The 23,058-nt window shown below is 37.8% G+C and overlaps 2 protein-coding genes across 2 annotated transcripts in view; one reads left to right on the top strand and one right to left on the bottom strand.

The window, feature by feature from the left end:
* The window catches only part of LOC136802082 (prolyl 4-hydroxylase subunit alpha-1-like), a 136,378-nt gene that overhangs the window by 68,301 nt on the left and 45,019 nt on the right, over positions 1–23,058 (top strand). The window lies entirely within an intron of this gene.
* Positions 1–23,058, bottom strand: part of LOC136802003 (uncharacterized) — a 57,015-nt gene that overhangs the window by 17,861 nt on the left and 16,096 nt on the right. Inside the window, exons 5-13 of the mRNA XM_067058730.1 lie at positions 12,236–22,792; positions 11,486–11,941; positions 10,668–11,132; positions 10,165–10,287; positions 5,972–6,067; positions 5,514–5,602; positions 5,272–5,362; positions 4,832–5,011; positions 2,026–3,564 (exon numbers count right to left, since the gene is read on the bottom strand). Of these exons, the coding sequence (XP_066914831.1) occupies positions 2,026–3,564; positions 4,832–5,011; positions 5,272–5,362; positions 5,514–5,602; positions 5,972–6,067; positions 10,165–10,287; positions 10,668–11,132; positions 11,486–11,941; positions 12,236–22,792 (13,596 nt within the window). The remainder of the gene's footprint in view (positions 1–2,025; positions 3,565–4,831; positions 5,012–5,271; positions 5,363–5,513; positions 5,603–5,971; positions 6,068–10,164; positions 10,288–10,667; positions 11,133–11,485; positions 11,942–12,235; positions 22,793–23,058) is intronic.

Raw genomic sequence — 23,058 nt, forward strand, 5'->3', positions numbered from 1 at the left:
AAAAAATTTTTCACCTTGTAATTTCAAGATGAGCACAACACGGTAACAAACAGATTGAATCGGTTTCTTACAATGTTATGCTATCTTGGTAATTACAAAAGAACTTTTAAAAGGTTCCCTGCTAAAACTGGTTTGAACGGAGTACTCTCTTTGTCACTTAAAACCTACACAATAAAGACAGGAATTGATGGGGGGAGACCTCCTTCATAAACTATATTTTGCATACTGGATAAGTGGGACGTGGGACGATCATAGGCGTAGCGAGATACCCTGCAAATGTATGGACGGGAGCGGTTTTTACGACACTGTAATTATTGTCTTTGTTGTATCAAAAGATAATGAATATGTCATAAACGTCTGCACTCCCTCATAGATTTTGCAGGGACGTGGGACGATGGGACGCTAAGTGGGACGATAGTGGGACGCTCAAGTGGAACACTCTAGAGCGTCCCACTACGTCCCACATATACCTCCTTCATACACTATATTTATGGAATTGGCTGGGACTTTACACATCTCCATCTACCATTCTGAGACGCCGATCAATCTTTTCACAGTGAAAATGTATACAATTTTAGACACTCTTGAAAGAAAATTTAGATGCCTATTCTAGTCTTTTATTCATGATTTTGTAGGCTTTTCATCATTAAATATCCTCGAAGAATCTTGGAAAATTATAGTTAAAGTTTCGACTCAAAACCTAGTACATCCGCAAACTTAACCCGACTCTCAAATTGTACTTACCTTCAAGTAACCATAGCAACAACACAAGTATGAAATAAATGGTCACACTTTGGTTGAATCCCAGCACACTTTTTGAATCGTTTTTTCATCAAGAAATATGTAACGGCCAGTATGGGTTTTCTTTTTCAAGACCCAGTGATAAAATAGTCATGCAATATCTTTGGTAATAATTATATCTCAAACTCTACTCTTCTGAAATCTAAGATGCAATTATTAATCCAGTTACTAAAACGTCATTGGAATATCTTTAATAAGGTACTTAAGGTATAAGCCCTTTACATTTAGTACATAAAAACAAAAAATCACATGTTTCAGGTTACCAAGCTTTCTGAATTTTTAAACTCTGACCTATCTCCTTGGTCGAATTTTCTACAAAATTTTGACTTCAGCATAACTCAAAGCTTTTCTTTTTCAACCAAATTATTCTTCTTCGGGAAATTGAATAGTGTTCATTTAAAAGACGCTTTCTTTAGTTATTTGTAGACGCTGTTTTATCCATCCTCAATGTGAGTAAACAGGTGTATATTTCTGCAATTTCTTGCAAAATCAAAGACCGCCCATGATTTGGTGGGGCGGGTGGGCGCTGGTGAGTTGAATTTCGTTTAACTGACTTAAACGTTAAGAATATTTTCAGATTCCCAGAAGTAAATATACTCAAAATAGGATACTAGAGTGGAACACAAGCTAAACACACTAAACACAGACTTAAGCTCAGCTAGAAGATTAGGTTTCTTAGAACTACAGGAAAGATTAAAATTATTTTGTATGGCTTTTTTTAGGTCAATAAGGGATAAGTTTAGTTCAGCCTCTTAATGTGTTTAAACGTGATGAATTATATAAAAATCCGAGATCCTGTTTAATACACGTTTCTTTTATTAGAACCCAGTTTATAAGAACATTGAGGCTGAAATTCGTCGAAAAATTAAGAACATCGTAAGAACATGCCCAGCCTCAGTTTGGAAAAAAATGACAAGAAACTACAATTTTTTCCTCTTTTCAAGCAGTTTTAAACAAACTTAGGAATGGATTTTCTAAATCGAGAGTCAAATATTGTCCAAATTTTATCAATTTTAAGTGCTCTTTATTTTGCATGATATTGTTAATTTAGAGTAGTCTGAAAATTTAAGAACGCATCTAAGAACATTTCAGGCTGAAAATTGCTAAAAAAATAAGCACATCCAGGCTCAGCCAAATTTTAGGTGTTCTAATAAAAAAAACGTGTATCGCAGTATTTAAATTCGTTCAAGTGGTTTCAGGAATATAAAAAAGCAAAACCCTTACCTGGAACGACTGGTAGTAAATCTTTCTTCTCATCCCTCATCTTCAATTTTTCAATTCTATTTTTCTTCACAATCTCATGATTTTTCACACCCTTCACACCCTTCACACCCGTGGCGTTGAAAAATCGATCAAGTGTCATATCAGCTCCGCCTCGATGTAAACTTTTCGTCTGTGTGATACTAGTAGGGTGGGATGTTGTTTTGTGCCGATTCATCAAGATTTCAGTTATATCCACCATGTTTGGTCCTTCTCTTTCCGTTTCTGGAGGGCGTGTTGTACCGCCCACGGGTGTGGTTTTTGGGCGTGGAGTGGAAAAAGCGAACTCGTCTTGTCCTCGACTTTTCCCGTTAGTTGATGTAAATTCAGGATGAAATTCGATATTCTCAAACTTCTTGTTAAAGTCAAGGCTATTATCTATGTCTTCCGATTCTATTGACTTCTCTGTATCGTCCGACGTTGACTTAATTCTATCTTTCCTGTCCCTCAGCATGTTCTTTAAAGCAATTGAATCTAGTTCATCATCATCCTCCTCATTGCTACGGAAACCTGCTTTGTGATTGGTCATTTCAATGGGCTCAAATAAATCGTCATTGTCACCAGTCCTCTCTGGTAGCTGCCCTAAGTCGCTCTTATTCTCTTTGTCTGGTGTTAGGGCAGCAGAGTCGACAGCCGTTTCCGGCATTTTGTGGTGATGTCTCGATAGAGGGGCTTCTGTCGTGGATTGGTCCTCAGTGTCTAGTTTCCCAAAAGCTGTTTCAAGATTCGAATCAAAATGTGTCGTCAACCTTCTACTCGGCTTGAAGCCAAGGTCCGGTAATAACATTTGTCGGAGTGTATATCTTGGTTTAGTTGTCGGTCGGAACAAATCATAATCGGGAGTCGTGGGCACACTTTCTAAAACACCAGCATTGTCGCCGTTCAAAGTTTTCTTTAGTGAGTGTGTCACTTCAACTTCTGTTTCGTCATCGTTAGCCTCGTTCCTATCCTCCATATTTCCAAGCTTCGAGGCTAGATTTGAGGCTAAATTCTTAGGTGTTGTGTTTAGTTCGTGTAACGGTATAGGAGTTGGGTATGTCACAGTATCGTGAAATTGCCGCTGTGTAGTACTGATGTGGTTTTTCCTAAGTGCGCTATCGACCATTTTTTGTATTCTCTGATCTAAATTTTCTTTCGTTTCCTTTTGAATGCTACCCTCTAGATTTGCGTGTTCCATATTCTTGATCTCCTTCACAGAGGATGCCCCAAATCTTTCTCCCTCCTTGATTGGTGCTTTCTTGAATTGTTCGCCCTCCTTCTCATGTGATTTTACCGAATTTTCACTCTTCACCGTGGAGAGTTTTCGTTCAATGTCCTCCTCCTTTTGAAACAACCTCTTCGCTTCATCATTCGAATGTGTAAGTTCTTTACTGATCGATTCTCGTAGTAAGGTATCTTGTTTATCATTTTCGTGTTCATTTTTCTCAACAGTTTTAGTAAAATTTGCAATATCCTTTTCAAGCTTTGCCAGTATCTGGTTTGGTTCTGTTGATAAAGAATGTCCTATGATAGAAAAAAAGGAATTGGCTGTTTTTTATCACTTAAAATACACCCTGTCCTAGTGACATGATGAATTTTCACCGGGTTAGGAATTCCTATAACGGCCATAAGTTCCGTCTTGAATTTTGGCAATTTCTTTTCGCTTTTTTTTCACCAGGGTGGATCTGACCGGGTCACTTAGACAGGGGCGTTTCAATTAAAAGTATGAAATAAATTGCAACTGTAGTATTAGAATGAAAATGAATTGTTAGCCCGACAGTAGAAATGGAAGCAGTCAAAATCGATAAAATGTTTTTTTAGATGGGGATATTCGCAGTCGCAGCTCCTTCCTTTTTATACTATAGTTTCCCCCCATGTTTAATTAAAAATTCATCAAACATTGTTTTCAACCAACACAATGAAAACAGATTAAACATTTATTACTTCGAGTCAAATTCCATTCATATCACCATAGCAACAAAAGTGAAGTGGGAATTTCCAATTATACAATCTCATTAGCCTGTACCCTACAATTATTTTCATGTTATTGAAGATTGTTGGTGTTTCACAAAAAAATTAGAATAATTTAGATTTGATGCAGACTACCATCTCAATATCTTATAACCACAAGCAGAATTTAAACCAAAACTGTTTCGATATGTATGGAGCTTGAACCTTCTCTTAACCGTGGTCCGTTGAGGATTGGTTATCACGTATTTCTCTCGTTAGAACGCTGGCGACCTTGGTTAGTCGTCGAAGGTTGGCTGAACCTTAAGAAGCCGCCCGATCGTCAGCCCTCTGGGATCGACCACACCTTTTTCGCCTTTCACACTCGCAATAGAACACGAGTAAAGGACTGCGTCATTTAAAATGAAGTATTAAGAAATTTTGGAAAAGGAAAAGCCTCTTCGAGAGTGGAGTCTTTAAAATGTCTTCAAAAAAGGACACGATTTCCACGCTTTTATTTCTCGTAACATCTTTGGCAATAGAACTTGATACACGTTTTTTTTTATAAGAACGTCAAAAATTTTCGAAGCCTTCGGATGTTCTTAGTTTTTTAGATTTGAAGCCTAAAAATGTTCTTAAAATGTTCTTATTTTCAGCATTTTTTGAGCATTTTGATGTAATTTCTTAAGAAAATGCATGTTTTTAAGTCTCCAAAGCCTTATAATGTTCTTAGAATGTTCTTAAATTTTTGGGCCTCGAAGCCTTATGTTCTTATATAGTTTGTTCTTATAAAAAAAAAAACGTGTATTATATTAATGTCAAACATGTTTGATGATTTCTTTACCTGAATTTACGTTGATGGGATGTCTAGTACCCGGTGTTGCCGTCGTTGTCGTGTGTCCTTCTTCATATTTTGTTAATTTCTGCACCTCTTTGGACAAATCGTTCAATTGATGCGCCATTCCTTCCATAATGATATTCTTTGTTGGTTTGCTCGTCGTTGATGACGCTTTTGTGTTCGTTTCTGAAAATTTAAAAATAGTAATTTTATATTTTCAATTTTTTTACTAATCAGATTACTAAGAATCTTAAAGCTCAAAATTGTATTACACGCTTTTTTATAAGGACCAGTGAATATTTACTAATTTGACCTTCAATTTAGTCTAAAAATGCAGCCATTCCAGGCTCAGCATCATTCTTAATTTTTGGCGTTTTAAGCCTCGATATTCTTAAAGAATTGCTCTTATAAAAAAAAGTGTTGCATCTCGATGGTGATGTGAATACCTAGATACACCTTTGTCACTGACCTGATAGGATTCGCCCGACCCGCTATGAATTGTACTCTAGGGCCTCTAGTAATGACGAAATTTTGCTCCTGTCAAGAAAATCTGCTTTTTTTTATACTTGATTGATATTCCACTCCATTGCTAGAACTAATGTACGGAATTTCCCTTCCGGTTCCAATTTCAGAGCAGAGCCCGTTAGGTTTTTTTAAGAGAGGTTTTCGCAATGAGATCGCTGTTTACCTTTTTCATTATATTCTTTCGTTTCTTCGTTCTCTTTCTTTCTCTTCTCTTCATCTTCTTTACGTATCTTTTCTTCATTTTCTTCCATACTCTTTATTTTATTCGTCAGATTTGAAATGGCTTTCTGGAGGTGTTGGACTTCTGCCGTGTCTTGCTCACTCGTTTGGTTAGGGACAATTTGCTTCGTGTTGTTGTTAGCTAAAATGAAAAAAAGTTTATGATATTTCATTTTCAGGAGCTGACAGAAACTTTAACTAGTCCCTAGTCCAACTGAAAATTTCTTTGGTTTTGTATTTTCTAAATTGGCTTAGCACCCCTCTTTGTGACTTAAAACTCTTCTAAAGTTATCAAAACACAGTATTGAATGTCCCACACCAGAGAACAGCTTTAGCTAATAGAATTTATTTTAACCAAAAAAATTGATCGCTACATCCGTGTAATTCTTCGATTTATCAAACCTTGTTTCGCAGCCTCTTGTTGTTTGGATTGCAATTTCAAAATGTTCTCTTTGAGATCTGACATTTGATGACGTAACGAATTCAGCTCGTGATGGTCTAAATAGGAAATAAATTAATTACTGGATGATACACTGTAAAAAATAATTTTCTTAAGCTAGATAATCATCTCAATTTAAGAAAACTTAACCGATTTTAAGATCACATCTCTTAAATTAAGATTCAAATTTTCGAGTTTTGAAAAAAGTACAGGTTATCCTAAAATAAGATAAATTTTCTAATGTTTTTGTAGAAAGTGCGCAGAGAAAGAAAAGGGTTTACTAAGCATTAAATTTCTTTTGTTTTTTATCAATAGAGTTTATTGAATAAAGAAACTCGCTACGTTATTTTTTCAACAATTTTTTGAAAATTTTTGTAAGAGAAGTTTAGTATATGGAAGAGATTCTTTTTGATGAGAGAAGAGAAAAGACAAGACGCGAACCATGAAAGATGAGTATTTTTCATCTGTTCACTTTACAAAATTGAAATATATAACATTCCTACACATGTGTTTTGACGCTTTTTCACTTTATAATCACAAGAGCATGAAAAACATATTGGGATATTTTAGCGAAATTTGTAACATCAGTATTATTGAAAGAGATGGTATGGCCAAGCATAAATTTTAAATTCATAAATGCGTGGAAACAATTTGTAGTCATGTGCTACCTAAATTGTGCAGACTACCGGGCTAGCTTAATGGAGCAGCCCGTTTGTTTCTACAAAACCTTAGAAAGATAACAGTAACATATTGGCAAGTCAGTGTGGAAACAATTTGTAGTCATGTGCTACCTAAATTGTGCAGACTACCGGGCTACCTTAATGGAGAGGCCCGTTTGCTTCTACAAAACCTTAGAAAGATAACAGTAAAATTGGCAAGTCAGTGTGGAAACAATTTTTAGTCATGTGCTACCTAAATTGTGCAGACTACCGGGCTACCTTAATGGAGAAGCCCGTTTGCTTCTACAAAACCTTAGAAAGATAACAGTAAAATTGGCAAGTCAGTGTGGAAACAATTTGTAGTCATGTGCTACCTAAGTTGTGCAGACTACCGGGCTACCTTAATGGAGAGGCCTGTTTGTTTCTACAAAACCTTAGAAAGATAACAGTAACATTGGCAAGTCAGTGTGGAAACAATTTGTAGTCATGTGCTACCTAAATTGTGCAGAGGCTACCGGGCTACCTTAATGGAAAGGCCCGTTTGCTTCTACAAAACCTTAGAAAGATTACTGTAACATTTGGCAAGTCAGTGTGGAAACAATTTGTAGCCATGTGCTACCTAAATTGTGCAGACTACCGGGCTACCTTAATGGAGCAGCCTGTTTGTTTCTACAAAACCTTAGAAAGATAACAGTAACATTGGCAAGTCAGTGTGGAAACAATTTGTAGTCATGTGCTACCTAAATTGTGCACACTACCGGGCTACCTTAATGGAAAGGCCCGTTTGCTTCTACAAAACCTTAGAAAGATTACTGTAACATTTGGCAAGTCAGTGTGGAAACAATTTGTAGTCATGTGCTACCTAAATTGTGCAGACTACCGGGCTACCTTAATGGAGCAGCCCGTTTGTTTCTACCAAACCTTAGAAAGATAACAGTAACATTGGCAAGTCAGTGTGGAAACAATTTGTAGTCATGTGCTACCTAAATTGTGCACACTACCGGGCTACCTTAATGGAAAGGCCCGTTTGCTTCTACAAAACCTTAGAAAGATAACAGTAACATTGGCACGCATTGGCAAGTCAGTGTGGAAACAATTTGTAGTCATGTGCTACCTAAATTGTGCAGACTACCGGGCTACCTTAATGGAAAGGCCCGTTTGTTTCTACAAAACCTTAGAAAGATAACAGTAACATTGGCACGCATTGGCAAGTCAGTGTGGAAACAATTTGTAGTCATGTGCTACCTAAATTGTGCAGACTACCGGGCTACCTTAATGGAAAGGCCCGTTTGCTTCTACAAAACCTTAGAAAGATTACTGTAACATTTGGCAAGTTAGTGTGGAAACAATTTGCAGTCATGTGCTACCTAAATTGTTCAGACTACCGGGCTACCTTAATGGAGAGGCCCGTTTGCTTCTACAATAAACCTTAGAAATATTACTGTAACATTTGGCAAGTTAGTGTGGAAACAATTTGCAGTCATGTGCTACCTAAATTGTGCAGACTACCGGGCTACCTTAATGGAGCAGCCCGTTTGCTTCTGCGTAAAAACCTTGAATACTATTTTGGACTTTTTTTCTGGTACAAGCCATTTATATTGAAATCAAAGCTCTTCGTATTTTTTTTTCAGGAAAAGTGAAGTGCAAACCCGGAAGTGAAACGTCATCTACATGTCTACATCTCTACAAGTCGTCTTCAAAAGGTAAGAAAATTTTTGTAATTGTTTACCCAGCACCTTCAATATTTGCGTCTTCATTACTCCAAGTACAAAATCTCTTCAGAGTCATTTAGCAAACGTAGGTGGAAAGAAGCACTTACTTATCTTTGAGTTATGTTGGCTTGTGAAGTCTAATATATTCTAATTTCCTTTTCTACAGGAGACTGATCGACCGAACGCAAGAAAGAAAGAACTGTTTGCCTGAGATGCCAAGACTAATGGTAGAAGTTAGGACATGGAAATCGTTTATCGATGTACGGTAGCAAGATTTTGACGGTGGAGCCGCTTCCACTCGGTTTCTTATGTTTAATGGTTTTGTTTTACTTGCTCCACGAATACTATCCAACAGACAGAGCTGATTACCTGCATGCATGACAATCTAGCACCGGATCGTCTTCAAAGACACTTGTTGTAATGATTCTCATTACGAAAGCTTTAATAATGCAGTAAAAGGACTTCAGAATTTCTACCCAGCGATTTCGACACCTCTATGTCACAGAGCCGCTGGGACCCCCGCCCAACTGGAAAATTTGACAAAAATTTCGTGCCGGTAGGAAAAAAACCTTTCGGTCCCACTGCTGGGAAATTGACTTTGATTCCTTCCCCATTCGAAATAAACTATTTGCACTGAAATTCTTATCCCCAACGAGGAAAAAAGTTCCACCGGGGCTGTGAGACAGGGTTGTATTTCATTTTGTGGTTTATTTTATAACTACTATCGAGTTTTTAGAACTTTTGTAGAGCTTATTTTTTGTTAATAATTTAGATACAGTTCGTTTTCGTACTTTTCAAACTTTTTTTCAGGAGCAAAGTCTCGCATACACTAAGGATTTTAACTTGAAATTGTTTTTGAATGGAATATTTGCGTACAGATAAATAAAGGTGTATACATGTTAATATTTTCGTTAATTGTTATTACTCTTAAAGATGTATATATGAAAGGCTTTCAACAGGCCTACTTTATTTTTGTTGATGATAGGATCCAAAAATCTCAAATTCGTCCATGGATGTATTGTTGGTCTGCCGAACTTGAGATTTTTGCGGCTTTTTAATCACGGAGAAAAGATGAAATACCAGCCTTTTGGCTCAAATTATACAGACTCAATTTTATTGAAAACCACACATTTCTGTCGGTACCCATTTCTGTCTTTACAATGTGTCAACTGGGTAATTCCCATATACAACAACTTAAATCAAGAAAGATCTCTATTGTGAAAATATCTAAAAACAAGATATGACAAGAAAAAATATCTAATAATATTATCCTGTTTTGAGAAAAATATCATCTTAAAACAAGATTATTTAGGTTGAAATGTGCACTTGGTTTTAATCTTAAAACAAGAAAATTCTTCTAGATAAAAAATCTATGCCATCTCAAATCAAGATAAAATTTCTTACCCATCGGAATAGAAAATTTATCTTGAAAGTGGGATAATTTATCTAGTATTAAGAGTTTTTATCTACTTTTTAGAAAATTATTTTTTACAGTGTAACACCAGGTACTTGGTGTTTCCATGTGTGGACAGTAATTCGCCTGTTTTATTTAATTCTGATTTCAGCATTCTTAATGACGAGAACAAAAGCCTTTCTGATGATAAAAAATCTGGTTGCAATACTGAATTTCAAAGGCCACATATCCCGATGGAGATGAAGGCGATACGCTTAAGAACTGGAAAAAGTCGATCAAATTGAAGTATTAAAGCGTTGGGGACAGTTTTCATTGATGACTGCTGCAAATTATAAGATGGTGGATTATTGAACACGAAAGTATTGTCATACCATCAGATTTTATCTTGGTAGGTGTGGTTGTAGATGTTGTTGTGGTTGGCGTTGTCTTCGGTGTAGATGTTGTTTTCAACGACATTCTCAAGTTGTTCTCATCCTTTCTCATAGCATTGATACCTTTTATAACGAAAGTGAAGAAAATCAAGATTGTAGATATGTTTTGTAGTTCCATGATTAATATAGATGTATTTGAATTTATATCACACCCCTATGTCACAGACCCGCTGGGACACCAAACTCACTGGAAAATCTGGCCAAATTTCGTCCCTAGCTTACATTTCAGCCCCAATAGAAACTTAACTGATTTCATCCCCTTTTAAAATTCAAAAGAAAAAATTGCACTACAAAACTATCTCCACTGGATTTTTTTCACTGAGAACAATAGGATTTCTCCCCAATGGGATTTCGAAAAAAATTAAATTTTCATCCCCACTGTTGGAAGTTTCACCGGGTTGCGGGACCGTGAGACAATGAAACTTAAATTGAACAAACTGTACCTTTCGTCAGATTTGTGATGGCTCCTTTCAGCTCATCGAATTCGTGATTTCTATCCGTAGTATCTGTTGTCGGAGAAATTGACTTTGGTGTTGTTGCCAAGTGTGTTTTAGTCACATTCACCGTACTTCCTTTCGTCAATTTCAAAACATTGTCAAATTTTGTTTCAATCTTCTTTTCGAATTTCTCATTTTCTTTTTCTTGCATTTTTTGTAATGTATCAACAATGGAGGGTTTAGTTTTTATTTTGCTATGCTCTCCATCTTGTTGTTTCCCTTGTATAGAGCTAGTTGTTTGGTCATTGAAGACATCATTAGATTCACCAAAGAGTGGGTCTTGATTTTGGTCTTCAATATCTGTTGATGAAGTCTTGGCCTCGTGCCTCGAGACTTGTGGCGCGACAGGTCTTGGTGTCGCCTGGCTTGGTGTTGTAATTATCGCAGGTGTCGTCGTTGTCTTCAAAGATCCTGTTCAAATTAAATCCGAAAGATTTGAAAGCTGCATTCGTTATTGCATTTCAGTTAAAAAGAACGTCCATCTAATACACATATGACGTTTGATAAATGTTGGTTAAAACAAGCTTCAACTACAGTAGAATTTACATAATTCGAACACGCACGGGGAACACAAATTTGTTCGAGTCAAGGAACTTTTGATTTTATGGAGTAAAGTTTACAAGGCATTGTTAACTGAAGGGACGAGAAAACTTGTTCGAGTTAAGGAGACATTCGAGCTATAGAGGATCGATTTGTGAAGACTCCACTCTCTCTGTAAACAGTACCAATTACATTTTTTCTTTATTTCTGAGAAAATTACTCACCCGCTGTAGGTTGTTCAATAAAAATTTCAATATTCTGCTGTTGAGGTGTGGCCAGTGTTGTCGTGACCTGTTGTGCAACTGAATCACCTGTCGTCACAACACTGTCGCTACTGTTTTCATCTGTCGGTTCAGAAGCCTGTAAATCTTTCAAAAACTCTTTGCGTTGCTGTTGTAAAGCGTCTTGAACGATTGCAGATACGTTTAAAGGTTGTTGAGTTGTAGCTGTTGTAGGTTGTTGTAATACAGGAGCAGGTGATGTAGGAGGGATGATAACAACAGGTATATGTTGCTGGCTCCCATCCTTCTTTTTCAAGCTACCGTCAGGGTTGATCCCCACGATGACTGGTGTTTCTTCACCAGTAGGAGGTGGTAGATCCAAAGACTCTGCTTCCCCTACATCAGAGGTGGAAGTGGAGATGCCATTGTTTGCTTCCGGTTGCAGGTAGATCGGGCTCACTGAATAAAAACGGACTCTATTTTAGATCAGATCGCGTTGATTACTGGAAAATGTAACCTGCCTAAGGTTAGATCTTTTTGTGAATAGTTACTACCAAAAATATTTACAACGATATTTCAAACCTTTTGTTCAGTACCGTAAAAAATATAGCCCTTGTATTTAATTAAAAAATGTACTTTTTAACTGAGAATAAAGTTGTTTTAACGTTCATATAACGTCAGATGAAGTTCGAAACAAGTTGCGTGCAATAAAAAGGAGGAGTTCGTATAACAATAAAGCAAGAAACCTCATACCTGTAGTTTGGACGTCGCCGAGATTTCCAGTTTCACCATTCATAACAATCTTTCCAACGTCTTGTCTTTTGTTACCCTGCTCATACATTGCCTTTGTCTTGGCCAAAGTTCTGTAATTTTGTCTACCCGGTGATATCGTATCTTGTTCAACATCCTCTTGTAAACCGTACATCCGGTCTTGTTCCGTAATAACCGGTGTCCCGATATGCGAAGCACTAATGTCGTTAAATTCTCCAAACGCTTTGTTGGGAGAGCTGTTCTCAACGCTTAGATCTCCAAATTCACCAGAGACTCTATTTCCAGGGATTAGAGACTTTGGTGTTGCACTGGAGCCGAGATCATTGAATCGACCAGAATTGTGTAACATTCGGTTGGAAAGCTTTGGCTCGTTTGTGGATCCGAGATCGTCGAATCTGAGTGGAATCAATTTGCCTCTTTCTTGAGTATTCGATGTCCCAATATCATAGAAATGGCCTGAATTCTCAGGAATTCTCGACTTTGAATCTACACCAATTGAAGCATTTGATTTCATAGTGAATTTCGAATCACCAAAGCCTCTCTTTCCACTTTCTTTGATTTGTTTCAATTGTTCTTCCAGGCTCTTCAGCTCCTCTTCTTCTCGGCTTTGATTTTGGTTGTTCGTTTTCAATGTTTTCTCTATTTCATTTTTAACTGCTTTCTTGAAATCCTCTAAATTCTCCTTACTAGTCGATTTCCCAAAATCTTCGCCGATCTTCTTTTCATCACTGCTCTTTTTCTTCAAAAATCGCTGCAATTCAATCAAGGAATCACCACCAGGAATTTCCGATCGTCTTTGGGAATCACCTATCCGTACAAACGCAACTCGAGGCCTGTACACACTATCATGATACTCTTCTGTGTCACAATAACCTGATTTACACGTCACAGTGTAACAATAGCTTTGAATCATAAATGCTAAATCACATCCATGTTCGCGACAACAGACTTCAATGCATTGATCATCAGTATCCATTACTCCGTGACGCTTAAAATTCCCGAGAGGCAAACCCCCTGATAATGTTGTATCCTCAATGAAAGTTGCTTCCAAACACTTTGAATTTGCTGTCGAATCAGTTGCTTTAACTGGGTGTTGTAAAACAGCTTTTAAATCTTCATTTGTGGTGTCTTTCAGTGACTTCGCAGGTTTTCGGAACCTGATGATTTTAGTGTCATACTTATTACCCTCGACTTTTTGTGTTTCGCAGCTCTCCTTAGAATGACATTCAACTGCAAAACATTTGCCTTTGGTAATGAAAACGAGGTCACATTTATCATTATGGCAACAAGCTTCAGCGCAACCATTTTCATCAGAAGATGAATCAATGTCGGTGTACGTACCAGCTTCCAGTCCATTCTTCAAAATTGAATCGTGTTCAATGTTTACTACCTTACATTTACCATCATCCGCTTTCTCTCGATTTGCTGATGCTTCAATGGTTGCCAATTCTACCGAAGCTTTGTCTGCCATATTTGATTTGATGTCACCAATCTCCTTGCGTAAGCTTGTCTGCATTTTATCCATTGTTGAAAGAATGTCAGTTTTAAATTCATCTGATTTTGTATTATCCTTTGAAGGTTCTTTACTTACTTTCGAGCTCAAATCTTTTAACCCATTTTCCAATTTCTTCATCTCTTCTTTAGTCTGCAGTTTATCTTTATTTCCCTCATTCTGGTCCTGATTTTTGCTCTTCAGTTGTTCTTTAATATCAGCAATGCTATCTCGAAGGTCGTCAACCTTCTCATCTCGGGACGTAAGTTTCTGGACCAGATTTTCAAGTCTTTCGATGAATTGACTGTTAACGTCACTTCCTTGAGCTTGAGTTGGTCGCAACTTATTTCTCAACATTTGTCTTTTTAAATCTTTGATTTCATTCATCACTGCTTGATCTGCAATCTTGGATTTGACGTCATTCAGTTCACTCTCTAACCTATCGTTAGATCTACTCTCCACCATTTGTCGCGTGATCTTTTTCAACATTCCTTCTAATCGTCTTTCATTTTCATTGTTTTTATAACGTTGGAGTTTCTCTTCCAGCTCTCCAATCCTTGGATCTCTACCACGATTTCTTGACCAATCAGGGTCGAATTCAGTGTAATCATTATAAAAATCGTCGTTTTCCTCGGCAGGAAAGCCATGTGAGTTTCCCGCCAAATCTATACCTTCTCGTTCCAGATCTCCATCACCGCCGTTCCCAGTGCTCTCTATATTTCTTGCTTTTTGATTTTCAAGAGTTTGTAACCTTTTATTCAAATCATGAAGAGCCTGATCACCACCAGTATCGAAACCACCCTCATCATTTGCTGTGATGACGTCATCTGCTTTTGGTGTGTCGTCACCAATGACGTTATCTCTAACAATTGCACCTCCAGTTCTATCGTTGGTCATTGAATGACGATTCTTCTTATGGTCCTTGTTCTTGATACCTGAGCTTTTCCCATGTTTTTGTTTAGATGTTTTCCTTGGCTTTGTGTCATCAATGTCGACCCTTGCAGTTGTCTTTGGTGTTGTTGTGATTATTGGAGCAACTGTTGTTGAAGTCGTTCCCGTATCCAGCGCTTGTGGAAAGTCCTCACCATCTAATTTTGATGTATCATCAGAACCACCAGAGTTTCCATTAAGTTTTCCTGAATCACCAGAGTCTGATTTCTCAACGACATTGTTTTCACCAGGTTTTCCAGAGTTTTCAGTGGTTGATGGATCGTCCTTGATTATGTCGATTGTAACATCTTGGCTCAATCTTGGTGTTGGTGAGGTTGATGGTCGAGCCTCAGTCTTGTTTTGTTTTGATGTCTTGATGACTTGACTTGGTTCTAAAACTTTTGTCTTTTCACCATTTCTACCTGTCACAATCAAGTTTTTCAGATCCTTAAACATATCTCCAAGCTGTTTTGTAGTCTTATCATCTAGACTAGAGGATATGTTTTTAGATGAAACACTAGCCTGTATTTTCTTTCTATACAACTTGTGCATAACTTGCGTAGCGAACGGTAATGGTTTTTGAACTGGCATACAGTCTAGTGCAGAATGGCACTTGATCGTGAAACAGTTTTTATTTAGCATAAACGCGACGTCGCATTCCGGGTGCTGGCAACATTTTTCACTACACGCGGCAGCATCTTGAACAGCTCCCTGGTCAGTAAAATAGCCTGAGTCCCTTCCTCGGCGAAGCGAAACATTGTAAGAAACCGGGCTAAACTGACACAGAGAGTGCTCAGTAGATACCAAATGTACTTTGTGTATATTTGGGATTTCATGCTGCCCGCTCATGAAATTCTTAAACTCCTCCTCGATTCCTATTGGTTGTTTAATGGAATCATCATCTCTGATTGGCTGAGATTTGATCACGTGATTGGTTATTCCATTGTTGTCTGTCACAATATCAATGGTCATTACGCCTCTGGGTTCTTCCTTTTTAGCAATATTCGACAAATCGTTGATCTCCTTAAGAAACACTTGTTGATCTTTAGGTATGGGTGACCAAGGATAGTATTCCGTTTTCTTTGTCGGATTATAATTCGGGTAAACAGACATTTTACCCGCGTGTCTTAAAATTAAGCTTTGCTCTTTTATGTAGGATCCTTTGAAAGTTAAGATGGTTGGAATGTGACTTGTCTTGGTTTTACGGATTTTGCAGCTCTCCAAATTAGCACAATGGACTGAATAGCAATTATCAGCCACCATAAATGCCGCGTGGCATGATTTGATACTGCAGCACCTGTCCACACACTTTTCAAATGAATCTATTTTCCCTTGGTCTGTAAAATTACCTGATTGAATACCTGCTTTTAGAGTGTATCCTTTGATAACTTGACCGTGTGCGCATAAATTGATTGGTGTGATATCGCTAATGAGAGATAATGAGTCTCGATCGCTTTCAGGGGTTGTATGTGTTTTTGTAGATATTGTCGGGTGTGTTGTCGTGAGAGTTGTTTGTGTTGCGAGTGTTGTCGGGGGTGTTGTAGAGTTGGTTGGGTATGACTTTGGTGTTGTTGCAAGTTTTTGTTGTTGTGTTGAAACAGTACTTTGTTGTGGGTTTGTTGTATCTGCTTGAAGTGTGTCGTCAAGTGTTGTAGGTGGTTGTGGAGTTGTCTGGTCAATTTGTTGTAGAAAAGTAATAATGGTTTCGTTGGTCGCGGTAGATATTGGTTGTTGTACTTCAGGTTGTGGAAAAGTGTTGTCATCAATTTGTTGTGATGTATTGTCAATTGTGAGGGTCTCCTTATATTGTTGATTTTGGTTATGTGCAGTATCCTTGGATGTTGTAGAGGATTGTTGAGTAGGGTTGTCTTGTTGTGGTTCTACAGACTGTAGGGAAGTGTTGTCTACCTCTTGTTTTGATGTTTTATCTGTTTTGAGATTGTCTTTCTGTTGAAGTTTGTTGTCATCATCTTTTGTGTCTTCTATAAAGTTGGTGATCATTTCTGGTTGTTCAAGCTGCTTGCTGGTCAATGTCTTGAACTGGTTTTGAAGGTCATTTAACGTACTCAGGATTTTCATATTAACTGGATTTGTTCGATTCAATGAATTCGCATTGATTTCATTCTTTTTGACAATGGGAGAACCTCCAATATCACTGTAAGGATCTGTCATATTGTGTGCTTGGTTTAACTTTTCTTTAAGGTTCAACTCGCTGACGTTTTTCTTGATTTCTTGCATCTTTTCCACCATTTTTAACAAGAAATCGTCACGAATGTCGTCATCTTTATCGATCATAGCCTTAGATTCCAGTCTTTCTGCTTTCTCTTGGATCGCTGCAACAGTGCCATTGATATTCCAACTGTTCAGTTTTTCTAGAACATTCTTTTTTAGATCGGTTTGTTGCTTATTTGACACCTTACTATCCAAGCTTTGAATTAGACTAGCTACCGACCCAACGAAATGATCCATTTTGTCGACAAGAAGGTCGAGTTGAGATGCTTGCTTTGAAAGTTCACTTTTAGTACTGTTTTTTCGATTTTCTGGATTCGGGGAAACAGGTTTCTCTATTACCAGAATCGGGGTAACATCAGGTGTTGACATTTTATCCGATTTAGACTTCCAAAATGACTGTAAAAGAGCTGTTTTATCTTGATCTTTTGTATCCGGATTTCCAAGACTTTGGGGAGATAACGTGGGCGGAGGTAAAACTTGTGGAGATAAAGTCGTCAATACTTGAGAAAGTAATATCGTCGAAACTTGAGGACTCTGTAGGTCTTTGGTATCCTTAGCTTCACTTGTGTTAATCCGAGAAATGGGGTAAAATCTATTGACTAATTCATACTGTGATTGATTCAAAGATTTTAAGAAATCGATAATAGAATCTTTAGTATCTTCTTTTGGCTTTTGGACATCTTTTGAAACAACTCCTTTGTTTTGATTTCCGATGATGGATTTTAGTTGGTCCATGACTTGTTTGATATCTCCTTCAGGAAGTGTTGAGTTTTCTAAAGCGTTCAAAGCGTTCGTTGGGCTTCCTTCAAGAACTGTTTTTGAAGTTTTGGCGGATTTTTGATTGTTTTCTTTTGAAATATTTTGATGTTTTGAATCGCTTATTTGAAAAAATGCATCACTCAGATCGTCCATGTTTGTCTGGTTCTGTTGACTTTTGTTTTTAAGTTCCTCTTCACTTTTGTTTGTCTTGCTTGGAGTCTTACTCATCTCAGCTTCTTTGCTTTGCGATTGACTACCAATTTCATCATGTGACTCATTCTCGCCTTGTGATTGGTTTTTTGTTGTCTCACGTGACTTTTCCTTTTCTTTTGATTTGTTCTCATTGACTTTATGTGACATTGGTTTGGTTGGATTCACATCACCAATATCTCCAAAATTTCGATTTCCTCTGTAACCAGCATCAAACCTTTTGCCAGCGTCTGCAGTCAAGTAACCATTCATACTCCAATAATCATCCAAAACGGTCTTCACCACTAATCTATCTTTCTCATTTTTTGGTATGAAAGCCAACTCTGAGCGTTCACCTTTCGTCAAAGGCACCAAAGAACAATTAACAGTATCCATACATAATTTGGTAAAGCATCGAACCTTATTTTTGAGGACCACCACATTGCAATGACTTCTCTGGCAACAGACCTCGACGCATTGTTTCAGATTCTCAACGACGCCCTCATCTGACCAACCGTCTGTTTTCAACACGACATCCAACACAGTTTGTCCAGGTTGACATTCTGGTTTCGAACTTAGTGTCTGTATCTGACGTTTTGTGCTCTTCTCATCTTCGCTGTTGGAGATTCTGCTGAAAGCGTCGGCAATGATGTCATCAGTATTATCCTTGTTTGAACGATTCTCAGTTCTCTTTGTACTGTTTGTATGTCCAGCTCCTTCGATCTTTTCACCTTTAGAACCTTCTTTTAACGGCGATTTTTCAGTTGTTCTTAAATGGTCTTTGTCCTTAAATTCTGTTTCCGACGAAAGCTTCAAGAACTGGTTAACGTCTCCTAGGCTAGAATCGTGTTTATCTTTCTGTGACTTTCTAGATTCATGGTTGATATCTTTAGCTGCTGGTGATTTCAGAAAGTCATCAAATTCGTCTAATCCTGGCGAGGAAGATGTGATGTTTTTATTCTTTGCATGGGTTTCAGACCCATGCATGTCTTTGGTATCGCTTTTTTGAGAACTTTCTGTCGAATCTTTTGTTGGCTCCAGAAAAATCAAAATCGGAGATGCAGTCGTTTTCGTCTTTTTCACCTCATTTTCGCGCGCTTTTAATTTGGCTCGTGCCAGACTCTTATTGGCGTTTTCAGTGTTTTTATTGTTGTCGCCAATGAGCTGTATGACGTCTAATGCATTCTGGGTATCGTTCAAAGATTGTCGATCTGAAATTTCAGTTTTCTTGCCAACCGTGTGTTGTCTCGGATGCTTCAAATCAATGGGAAAATATTCATCTTCAAGCTTCTTCGTGTCAATGTCTTCTTGTATAGTTGTTGAACTCGGCGCATCGATTTTTGTATTGTTGCCAAGCGTGTCCATGATTTTATCAGGAGATAAATCATAAGAATTGTCATCAGTCACGATTGATAATTCTGGTATGCGCGACGAGCCGTCCAGCATTGAATGTTGCATTTCTTGAATAGGTGGATCACTGCTGTTCACAATATGATGGAGATAAAAGGGATCCATATTCTCCATAAGTTTAGACGTGGGTGGGGTTTCAATATCACCTGATTCCTTTGTTTCCATTTCTCCGAGCTGGGAAGAGATATCTTTGGTCACATGATTTGAACGCACCTCGACATTTTTTCCCTTTGAGGTATTCTTGTCTTTGGCTAATGTATTTGATGCAAGGTTTTTAGTTGTTTCCGATAGTATATTCGTGATAACCTTTGAAGGTTCAGAGGCTTGATACCTTGAGTTCTGTTCTTCATTCTTGTTGTTACCCAAATCTCTAAGACTTTGAATGAGGTCTTGGCCATTCCCAAAGCGCTTGTCTTCCGATTTTTTCAAAACTTTTGTTTTAGAACCATTGATTCGTCCTTGACTGTTATCTTTGTTCTTTTTGATCGGTTCCGAAGCTGTAAAACTAGAGTTGGCCGTTACCATTTCTTTATTCATTGGTCGAACGATTGTCAAATGTGGTTTGAAATAATGGACTTCAGCATCTTTAGTTTGACAAGATTCATAGTCACGGCACCGAAACAAATAACAATGAACCAGCACCATAGCAATGTTACATTCGTTCCATTTACAACATTCTTCTCGACATTGGTCGATATGCTTCACATGCTTCAATCCTTTGAACCAACCTCCTCCCCAGCCCTTTTTCAACACGGTGTCCCATAAAACGCCAGTATCTTGAGGACATGAAATGTTCCCTGAATGGTTGACTGCATTAGATGCTTCATCAGCAAAACCAGAGCTATCTTTACCAGAATCACTCATCAAGTTTCTGTCTTCAAAAGCAGATTTTTCGTCTGAATCCTGGTCATGGTTCTTTTGGTGATATTCTTGCTCTGGCTGTTTGTTCCGATCCTCAGGGGGTATGAAATTCTCTCCAGTTTTGCCAACGCCTTTGCTTTTTTTCCCACCCACATTGTTAAAATCATGGATTAGCGATGGACTTTCTTTCATCTTAGCCCATCGATCACCAATATAAGCTATAACTGAAGATTTTTTCATGACATGTTTATTTCTAATTGGTCGGCATTCTTTGTAACTATAGCAACTTACAATATAACAATGGTTTCCACGGAGATAAGCTAACGTACATTGTGTAGTGAAGCAACACTTCTGGATACAAGATTCGATACTTTTTACGTGCCCTTGATACTTAACTTTCCCGCTTCGTAAACCATTGTTTAGATGATGATTTTCCAAAATAGAAACATCTTTCAAGCATAGATTGTTCTTTGATCGGAGTTCAATTTCAGATTCATTTTCTTTCCCCATGATGTTCCCTTTTTCTGAATTTTTAGCCATCCTTCCTCTTTGTTTTGATAGCGTTTTTCCATCAAAACCATTTCCTGGTTGATCAGCGCCTTCCGGTAACCTCTGTTTCAGAACGGTCATTACCTTATTCAGTTTCCCTTGGAGTTCTTTAAAATCCTCACCAACATTAGATTGTAGATTGTCACTTTCCTGTACTCGTTGTATTTTCTGAACAATCCCCATCAAACCATTCAACTTTTTCAAAGCTCTGGTTAAAGTCCCATTTACACTTCGTTCAGTGTCTTGGTCTTTCGCCATAAATTGACCAACTGTTTCCAACTGTTTATCAACCAGCTTTTGACCGCGCGTCTCTTTTTCCATCAAACCCTGGAGCCTAGTAACCAGATTCTCAATCTGTCTAAAATCTTGAGAATCTGAATTTTTGATAGACTTAACATCTTCCATCAATCGATTCATCTCAGGACCATCCAAGATATCTCTGGCTATGTTAGATAAGCTACTTAGGGATTCTCTTGGCACATTTGATACTTTTAAGTCAATATCTCTTGGCGATTCTCTAGCCATATTCGCTTCCTTCTTTGTCGATTTTTCATTTTTTGACAGCCTTGAACCTAAATCCCTTGATTTTTTTGGAGTGGGTCTCCTTGAAGGTGATAAAGCCTGTAATGTGATAGTGCCCTGACCGGGAGTTGCTGGATAAGCATACCAATCTCTCTTCTTATTCCCATTAATGTCAGTTCTATCGGTTCTATCGTCTGGTAAATTGTTCTGTTGGTTTTCAGTTGAATTCCTAACAAAGGTGTTAAAAGGTTTGTCATTGGTCTTGGCATCTTTGTCTCCACCTGGGCCATTGTCTCTTGATTTTTTAACAGTTTGCATCCCATTGAAGATGTCTTGTCTCTCACGGCTTGGTTTCTCTGTATTGAAGGTCGGTTTTCCCGTATTGGAAATCTTATCCTTTTTCCTCAATGATTCAAACTGAAGAACATTCTCTTTTGGATCTTGACTTTCTGTCACCCATGAAATTTTCACACCTCCTTTCTTTTGGCTATTGCCTGTATCCACTTTATCGTTCTTTACATTAATGACCAATTCAAACGGAGCAGGCGTTGTTGTAATATCATTGGTGGAGATCAACACGTGATCAATAATACTGCTGTTTAATTGGCTCATTGTGTTGTTTATTTTTTCTAGAGGTAAATCATTGGTCGATTTAGTCACGTGGCTTCTGTTCTCACTTTCTGATTGGCCATCCAGTGATGATGCTTTTGTTGTCTCATTCTCTGTTATCAAGTTGAATTTCTCCGTCAAATTCTTTTTGGCTGAACTGCTTAATGTACTAAATTTCACAGTTTTTGATGTAGGTTTCAAAGTTGGCATTTCTTTGCTTTGAGTGACCTTTACTGGGACCAGATTTGAAGTGATTGTTATCAATTTTTCTGTACCTTCCTGAGATTGTGTTTTTGTTTGAAGCTGGTGCATCTTTTTAGTTGGATAAAAATCCTTCACTAGGTTGAGAGCCATAGAGGATTTGTTTTGCTTCGTGAAATCATTCATTCCATTGAAAATCAGTTGGTTCTGACGCGGTACCATTTTGAAGCCCAAATTCTCATCTGCAGCTTTTGGTTGGCTCTTCTCTACGTCATCTATGATGTGATTGGTTGATGTATTCGATTTAGATAAACTGAGTGGTTTATTAGAATCGTCTAGCATGTCCGTGTTGATTTGTTTTAACGATGATGGTGTCGTTTTGATCGTTGTTTTTGGAGATTCTGTAGTACTGGCCGTAGTATCTGCATTTCCTTTACTGGTTCTTGGATAAAAAAGCGTAGTTAAGAATGGAGAAGCTGTTGTGATAAAGCCCCAGTCAGACTGCGTGTTGATTGAAGAATTGATGACATCCTTGCTAATATTCTTCGCCATTGAGTCAGGATTAGCAGACTCTGTTTCAATAGAGGTGTTGTTATCTTCGTTGGCATTCTTGGTTATAAAGCCTGCCTCAGATTGTGTTTTGATGGGATTGTTGGTACGAATTGATTTTGGGTTCTTAGTTTGGTTGTCTTTGATTCCTGGCAATTTCACCTGCTCTGGTGACTCGTTGTCATGGTGAATCTTTCGTTTGGCAGGGATGTCTCCTCGTCTCTTGTTACCATCATCTAAAAGTGAAATCATTTAACGAAAAAAGAGGCTTAACACGTTGTCTCTGATTCTGGTGGGGTTTTTTATTTTTTATCCTTCTGAGTAATGGAATGAGACTTTCAGAGGTGAACGTACGAGATTCGACTTCAGTACAAAACATAAATGGTTTTCAATTATTTACCTATAACCTCTATATCCTCGATTCAGAATAAAATTCTATGAAACGAATCAAGAATTTCTTCTAAAAATCTTGCATTCTCACCACCGTAAAAGTTTTCCCTCG

Source organism: Clytia hemisphaerica, unplaced genomic scaffold (assembly GCF_902728285.1).
Source record: "Clytia hemisphaerica strain Z4C2 unplaced genomic scaffold, Clytia hemisphaerica genome assembly, whole genome shotgun sequence".
In the NCBI taxonomy this organism is placed as follows: domain Eukaryota; kingdom Metazoa; phylum Cnidaria; class Hydrozoa; order Leptothecata; family Clytiidae; genus Clytia; species Clytia hemisphaerica.